Source organism: Coregonus lavaretus (genome assembly GCF_964263955.1).
Source record: "Coregonus lavaretus genome assembly, chromosome: 2".
NCBI lineage: Eukaryota > Metazoa > Chordata > Actinopteri > Salmoniformes > Salmonidae > Coregonus > Coregonus lavaretus.
Genome location: NC_139989.1, coordinates 84,203,822 through 84,213,285, shown reverse-complemented (window position 1 = coordinate 84,213,285; position 9,464 = coordinate 84,203,822). Strand labels below are relative to the sequence as shown.

The 9,464-nt window shown below is 47.6% G+C and overlaps 1 protein-coding gene across 1 annotated transcript; it reads left to right on the top strand.

Annotated features, from left to right (window-relative positions):
• Positions 1-5,613: 5,613 nt before the first annotated feature.
• Positions 5,614-6,391, top strand: LOC311099349 (stonustoxin subunit beta-like; the record flags this gene model as incomplete). Its single annotated transcript, XM_084140067.1, has 1 exon — positions 5,614-6,391. A coding segment is annotated over one exon (537 nt), but the record flags the coding sequence as incomplete, so codon positions are not given.
• Positions 6,392-9,464: the final 3,073 nt, after the last annotated feature.

The following is a 9,464-nucleotide window of genomic DNA, read 5'->3' as shown; positions in this document are numbered from 1 at the left end:
AGGGGGACTAGATACGTAAAGTGCTTTCATTTCTAAATGTTGAAACAGATATGTATTGAAATACCCTAAAAAAAAGGTGACATTATATACTGTCACCTCATATGAAACATTTGATCTCAAATCCAAAATGCTGGAGTATAGAGCCACATTTCAAATGTCAGCTTTACTGTCAAAATAGATATGGTGTGGACTGTATACTCAATACAATCTAAATATGATACCTCACTGTCTGTCTTTTGACTGATACTGCTTTTTAAACTGCTCTGGTCAGTCAACTCAAATATTTGTACTATACATTTTTCTATCTACAAGCAATATTATTATAATTTCTAGTAATGATACATTCATTTATGAATATATATGGCAGGTTTCAGGACATTGATGTATCTGAATATGTTGAAAAAAATATACTGCCACTATTTTCACCACCAAAGAATGGCAGTGTGGTTTTAATATGATTTGACTCTTTGCAGGCTGTCAGGCTGTCTAGTCACAGAGGAAGGCTGTGCTTCTCTGGTCTCAGCTCTGAAGTCAAACCCCTCACACCTGAGAGAGCTGGACCTGAGCTACAATCACCCAGGAGACTCAGGAGTCAGACTGCTCTCTGCTGGACTGGAGGATCCACACTGCAGACTGGAGAAACTCAAGTATGTAGAGGGTTTATGTCAATGTTCATATCAGACATGTTGGAGTTATCAGGCTAGTTAAGACAAACATTCTGACCACCACTTGGACTAAGTTATATGCTGACCGTGTGTGTGTGTGTGTGTGTGTGTGTGTGTGTGTGTGTGTGTGTGTGTGTGTGTGTGTGTGTGTGTGTTTGTGTCCAGTTTGTGTGTGTGTCCAATGTGTGTGTGCGGGTCCAATGTGTGTTTTTGTGTGTGTGTTCAGTGTGTGTGTGTGTGTGTGTGTGTGTGTGTGTGTGTGTGTGTGTGTGTGTGTGTGTGTGTGTGTGTGTGTGTGTGTGAGTGTGTCCACTGTTTGTGTGTTTGTCTGTCCAGTGTGTGTGTGTGTCCAGTGTGTGTGTGTCGTGTGTGTGGGTCCAGTGTGTGTGTGTGTGTGTGTCCATGTCACGGCGGTCGTAAGGATGAGACCAATGCGCAGCGTTGCAAGTGAACATGACTTTAATAAATAAAGAAACACACGACAAAACAAAACACGATCCGTGACGTCCTCAGTACACAGACTGAACATAGAACATGGAAACAATAACCCACAACTAACACCAGAAAACCTACATCTTAAATATGGCTCCCAATCAGAGATAACGAGCCGAACAGCTGACACTCGTTACCTCCGATTGGGAGTCAATGAATACAAACACGCACAAACACCCAACATAGAAATACCACAACCTAGACACCCCAACATAGAAATACACCCAAAACAAATGAACATGAACAACCCTGGCTCAAGAATAAAGGTCCGTGGAGCCAGAGTGTTACATTACCCCCCCCTAAAGGTGCGACCTCCGGGCGCACCAGCAAACAGTCTAGGGGAGGGTCTGGGTGGGCGTCTGTCCCTGGTGGCGGCTCTGGCCCAGGTCGTGGTCCCCACTCCACCTTAGTCAACCTCCGCTTTCTTCTACCCTTCCTCATGACCACCCCCCAACTAAACCCCACTGGATTAAGGGGCGGCACCGGACTAAGGGGCAGCACCGGACTAAGGGGCAGCACCGGGCTAAGGGACAGTACCGGACTAAATGGCGGATCCTGGCTGGCTGGCTCTGGCGGATCCTGTCTGGCGGAAGGCTCTGGCTGATCCTGTCTGGCGGAAGGCTCTGGCTGATCCTGTCTGGCGGAAGGCTCTGGCTGATCCTGTCTGGCGGAAGGCTCTGGCTGATCCTGTCTGGCGGAAGGCTCTGGCTGCTCCTGTCTGGCGGAGAGCTCTAGCGGCTCCGGTCTGGCGGACGGCTCTGTAGGCTCATGGCAGACGGGCGGCTTTGCAGGCTCATGGCAGACGGGCAGCCCCTGCGGCGCTTGGCAGACGGGCAGTTCAGGCGCCGTTGGGCAGACGGGCAGTTCAGACGGCGTTGGGCAGACGGACAGTTCAGGCCCCGTTAGGCAGACGGCAGACTCTGGCTGTCTGAAGCGCATCGTAGAACTGGTGCGTGGTGCCGGAACTGGAGGTACCGGGCTGAGGACACGCATCTCAGGGCTAGTGCGGGGAGAAGCAACAGGGCATGCTTGGCCCTGGGGACGCACCGTAGGCCTGATGCGTGGTGCCGGAACTGGAGGTACCAGGCTGAGGACACGCATCTCAGGGCTAGTGCGGGGAGTCGGAACAGGGCATGCTGGACCCTGGGGACTCCCATAACGCCTAGTGCGGGGAGCCGGAACAGGGCATGCTGGACCCTGGGGACTCACCTCACGCCTAGTGCGGAGAGCAGGAACAGGCCGGGCGGGGCTGGCGACGCGCACCGTATCCCTGGTGCGAGTGGCCGGAACAGGCCGGGCCGGGCTGGCGAAGCGCACCGCATCCCCGGTGCGTGGAGCAGGAACAGGCCGGGCTGGGCTGGCGAAGCGCACCGTATCCCTGGTGCGTGGAGTAGGAACAGGCCGGGCTGGGCTGGCGACGCGCACCGTACACTTAGTGCGAGGGACCGGAACAGGCCGTACCGTACGGGGAACACACACTACTGGCTGCACCTCGGGACTAGGAACGGGCCGGACCGAACTGGTTACACACCCCAGTACCACATGCCGTGCCTCAACACTTTCCTTCCCTGCTTTACCCAGTAGCCCCCTTGTACTGGCGGCCATATCTGCCAACCTCTTGCACTCCTCCGGGCCGTACACCTTCTGCCCCGACGTCGTGAGCCCCCCCCAAAAAATTTTCTGGGGGTCTCTCCTCCCCGTGGACCAGGCATCTAACTTCCTCGCCAGACTCTCCAGACACTCCATCCTCTGCTCCTGGGCGCGCTGCTTGGTCCTTTTGTGGTGGGTTATTCTGTCACGGCGGTCGTAAGGATGAGACCAATGCGCAGCGTTGCAAGTGAACATGACTTTAATAAATAAAGAAACACACGACAAAACAAAACACGATCCGTGACGTCCTCAGTACACAGACTGAACATAGAACATGGAAACAATAACCCACAACTAACACCAGAAAACCTACATCTTAAATATGGCTCCCAATCAGAGATAACGAGCCGAACAGCTGACACTCGTTACCTCCGATTGGGAGTCAATGAATACAAACACGCACAAACACCCAACATAGAAATACCACAACCTAGACACCCCAACATAGAAATACACCCAAAACAAATGAACATGAACAACCCTGGCTCAAGAATAAAGGTCCGTGGAGCCAGAGTGTTACAGTCCAGTGTGTGTGTGTGTGTGTTTCTGTGTCCAGTGTGTGTGTGTGTGTGTGTGTCCAGTGTGTGTGTGTGTGTTTGTGTGTGTCCTGTGTGTGTGTGTGTGTGTGTGTGTGTCCTGTGTGTCCTGTGTGTGTGTGGGTCCAGTGTGGACATACACACACACAATGGACAAAAACACACACACACACACACTGGACACACACTGAACACACACACACTCACACACTGGACACACACACTCACTCACACTACACACACACACACACACACACACACACACACAAACACACACTGGACACACACACCCACTGGACACACACACACACACACACACACTGGACACACACACACACACACACACACACTGGACAAACACACACATACTGGACACACACACACACACTGGACACACTTGACACACACACACACACACACTGGACACACACACACACTGGACACACATACACTGGACACACACACACACACACTGGACATACACACACACACACACACACACACTGGACACACACACACACACACACACTCACACTGGACACACACACACACACACACACACACACACACACACAATGGTCACACACACACAGACACACACACACACACACACACACACACACACACTGGACACACACACACTCACACTGGACACACACACACACTCACACACTGGACACACACACAGAGTGGACACCCACACACACACACACAGACACTGGACACACAAACACTGGACACACACACACTCACATTGGACACACACACACACTGGACAAACAAACACACACAAACACACTCACACACTGGCCCCACACACACACACAAAAAGGAAAAACACATACACACACACACTGGACACACACACACACACACACACGCACACACAACTGGACACACACTCACACACACACACACACTAGACATACACACACACTGGACACACATACACACAATGGACACACATACACACACTGGACAAACACACACACACACTGGACACACACACACACACACACACACACACACACTGGACACACACACACTGGACACAAACACACACTGGACACACACAATGGACACACATGCACACACTGGACAAACACACACACACACACTGGACACACACACACACACACACACACACACACACACACACACTGTACACAAACACACACTGGACAAACACACACACACACACACACACACACACTGGACACACACACACACACACACTGGACACACACACACACACACACACACACTGGACACACAAACACACACACTTGACATACACACACACCCTGGACAGACAGACACACACACACACACACTGGACACACACCGGACACACACACACACACACACATACTGGACACACACACACACACACACACTGGACACACACACACACACACACTGGACACATACACACACACTCACACACTGGAAACACACACACACACACACTGGAAACACACACACACACACTGGACACACACATTGTACAAACACACACTGGACACACACACACAGTGGACACACACACACACACACACTTGGACAAATGTATGTACTGACTGTTTGTGTGTGTGTGTGTGTGTGTGTGTGTGTGTGTGTGTGTGTGTGTGTGTGTGTGTGTGTGTGTGTGTGTGTGTGTGTGTGTGTGTGTGTGTGTGTGTGTGTGTGTGTGTGTGTGTGTGTGTGTGTGTGTGTGTGTGTGTGTGTGTGTGTGTGTGTGTGTGTGTGTGAGAGTTCAGGGGTATCCCTCAATGACTGTCTGTTCTTCTGCTTACCGCTACAGTGTGGAACATGGTGGAGAGAACACAATGAAACCTGGACTTAGAAAATGTGAGTGTTGACTGCTGTGAAGAATATGACTAAGAATAAGTCTTAATTCAAGTGAAGTCAAAGTCAAAGACCACCATCATTACTTACTTGGTCATATTAAATATCAGCTGTAGTTCTACAGAAGCACAAATCAGGGACACCAAAGTTTACAAAGAGTTGCTTTGACAATGTGTGTGTGTGTGTGTTTGTGTTTGTTCCGGATGTGTGTGTGTGTGTGTGTGTGTGTGTGTGTGTGTGTGTAATTAATGGGAATAAGTGTGTTTTATATTACCATACAGTATAACATATGATCATTGAACAAATCTCAAGTTACCTTAACTTCTCCTTTTGATACCTAGAAACATCTACATTAAATGAATTAGTGAAAAGTGAGTTAACATTCTAATGTGAATGATGATGATTTCTAATATTGTGTCTGGTTTCATCCATCAGATGTCTGTGATCTCACACTGGACCTAAACACAGTAAACAGACTCCTCTCTCTGTCTGAGGAGAACAGAAAGGTGACATGTAGGACAGAGAAGCAGCCGTATCCTGATCACCCAGAGAGATTTGAGGTCTGGGAACAGGTGCTGTGTAGAGAGGGTCTGACTGGGCGCTGTTACTGGGAGGTAGAGTGGAGTGGGAGTTGGGCTGGTATAGGAGTGGCATATAAAGGAATCAGCAGGAGAGGAAGGGGTAGTGACTGTAGGATTGGAGATAATGACAAGTCCTGGAGTCTGTCCTGCTCTGACAACAGTTACTCTGCCTGTCACAATAATATGTCCACTACCATAGACGTCCCCTCCTCCAGCTCCCACAGAGTAGGAGTGTATCTGGACTGGCCAGCCGGCACTCTGTCCTTCTACAGAGTCTCCTCTGACACACTGACCCACCTGAACACATTCCACTCCACATTCACTGAGCCCCTCTATCCAGGGTTTTGGGTTTTGGTTGACTCCTCAGTGTCCCTGTAAATAATAACCATGGTAACACTGACACACACACACACACACTGGACACACACACACACACACACACACATACACTGGACACACACACACACACTGACACACTGGACACACACACACTGGACACTCACACACACACACTGGACACACACACACACATACTGAACACACACACATACTGGACACACACACTGACACACACTGGACACACAAACACACTTGATACACAAACACTGTACACACACACACACACACAAACACACACACACACACAGGACACACATACATTGATCACACACACAGGACAAACACACACACACACACACACACTGGACACACACACACACACTGGACACACACACACACACACTGGACACACACACTCACACACACTGGACACACACACACACACACCTGACACACACACACAGGACACACACACACTGGACACATTAACACACTCACACACACTGGACACACACACACACAGGACACACACACACAGGACACACACACACACTGGACACAGACACACACACACACACACACACACACACACACACACACTCTGGACACACACAAACACACACACACACTGGACACACACATTGGACACACACATACGCTGGACACACACACACACACACACTCACACTGGACCCACACACATACACACTGGACACACACACACTGGGCACACACAAACACACACACACAGGACACACACACACACACACACACACACACACACACTGGACAAACACACACCTGACACACACACAAACACACAGGACGCACACACATACACACACACTCACACACACTGGACACACACACACACTGGACACACACACTCACACACACTGGACACACACACAGACACTGGACACACACACATACGCACTTACACACACACTCACACACACTGGACACACACACACACACACTGGACACACACACACTGGACACACACAAACACACACACACAGTGGACGCACACACTGGACACACACACATACGCTGGACACACACACACTGGACACACACACACACACACTCACACTGGACACACACACACACACACACAGGACACACACACTGGACACACACACACTGGACACACACACACACTGGACACACACACACACACACTGGACACACACACATACACACTGGACACACACACCTGACACACACACACACAGGTCACACACACTGGACATACACACACACACACTGGACACACACACACACACTGGACACACACACACACTGGACACACACACACACTGGACACACACACACACACTGGACACACACACATACACACTGGACACACACACCTGACACACACACACACAGGTCACAAACACTGAACACACACACAAACACTGCACACACATACACACACTGAACACACACACACACACACACTCAAATACTGAAAACACACACTGGACACACACATACACACTGAACACACACACACACACACACACACACACACACACAGGACACACACACTGGACACACACACACTGGACACATTTCCATGTGTTGTATTTTGATGAAAGGAAATCCCATATAGCCTACTGGACAGGACTTTGCTATGGCATCTTCTGTTTGGGTGTCTCAGGTCAGGTCTGAGCCATGATCAGAATGTGTCTCTGTGTCTATTTCCAGCCCTGCCATTTCTACCTGTCCTGATCTAGTGTTTCACCCCTGACCTCCTCACACCGTCTCACTGTCCATGGCTGCTTTTAGCTCCCACCTCTACTTCACTGTGTTATAATGGACCTTATGCTTGTTATGTCACCTCTGTAACCAGTTATCAAACATACTGACCTTTCTGACCCTATCCCATGGCCCTACTTTCTACAACTGAACATTTAAATTCCTCTATGAGTTTTATTTAGTGTCCATTTACTTATCTATGTATTTGTTGTATATTGGGGTTGTGCTGCAGAGCATCATGGGGGTTTGTATGTGTTGAGATGATCACGTTCCAGATAAATGGTTGAACTGATTCCTGTCTCCCGTCTCATCATTATTGAATTGTTATACAGACGTGGTTATGAAACCCACGAGACATAACAAAAGATTGGTGATGAGTAAGTCTGAATCTACAGGAACTATTCTGTCTGGAAGAAGTGGGTTTCTACAACTGTTTAAAACTGTTATTTTCTGTGGTACAGAATAGGCTAATGTTAGCACAGTGTATTGCTAGCAGAGGCAAGTGCATAGTCCAGCTAGCTAAGAAAGAGCGTTAACCAGTGGTGTAAAGTACTTAAGTAAAAATACTTTAAAGTACTACTTAAGTAATTATTTTTGGTATCTGTACTTGACTTTACTATTTATATTTTTGACTATTTTTACTTTTACTTCACTACATTCCTAAAGAAAATAATGTACTTTTTACTCCATACATTTTCCCTGACACCCAAAAGTACTCGTTACATTTTGAATGCTTAGCAGGACAGAAAATGGTCCAATTCACGCACTTATCAAGAGAACATCCCTACTGCCTCTGATCTGGGGGACTCACTAAACACAAATGCTTTGTTTGTAAATTGTCTGAGTGTTGGAGTGTGCCTCTGGCTGAACGTACATTTTAAAAACAAGACAATCGTCTGGTTTGCTTTATGTAAGGAATTTGAAATGATTTTTACTTGTACTTTTACTTTTGATACTTTAGTATATTTTAGCAATTACATTTACTTTTGATACTTAAGTATATTTAAAACCAAATATTTTTAGACTTTTACTCAAGTAGTATTTTACTGGGTGACTTTCACTTTTAGTTTAGTCATTTTCTGTTAAGGTATCTTTACTTTTACTCAAGTATGACAATTGGGTACTTTTTCCACCACTGGAGTTAACATCGTCATGGACGGCAGAAAAGGACTGGAGACGGACATTGGAGTGGGAAAACAACGTGATTAAAAAGGAGGAATATACAGTGATTAAAGGAAAGGACATTTATTCAACTGTGAAGACAAACCTTTTAATTAAATATGCTAAATGAGCGAACTTAGGAGGAAACGTCAGTGAGTGAAGTGAATGAAGATCACGTGACTGAGGAAAATATTGCTTTGGTTGAGGACAATATTGAAGTGAGTGACAATCAGGAGCTTATTGAGAAATGAACAATTATTGGAATTGTTGGAAACATTGGACAGTTTGATAAAAGTATTGAGCAGTGGAGCTCATATACAGAACGGTTTGAATATTTAGTTCTTGTAAATGACATGGATGAGGACAACATTGTGCCTACATGTTTTAGTGTAATGGGGCCAAAGACATTTAATTTACTAGGCAGC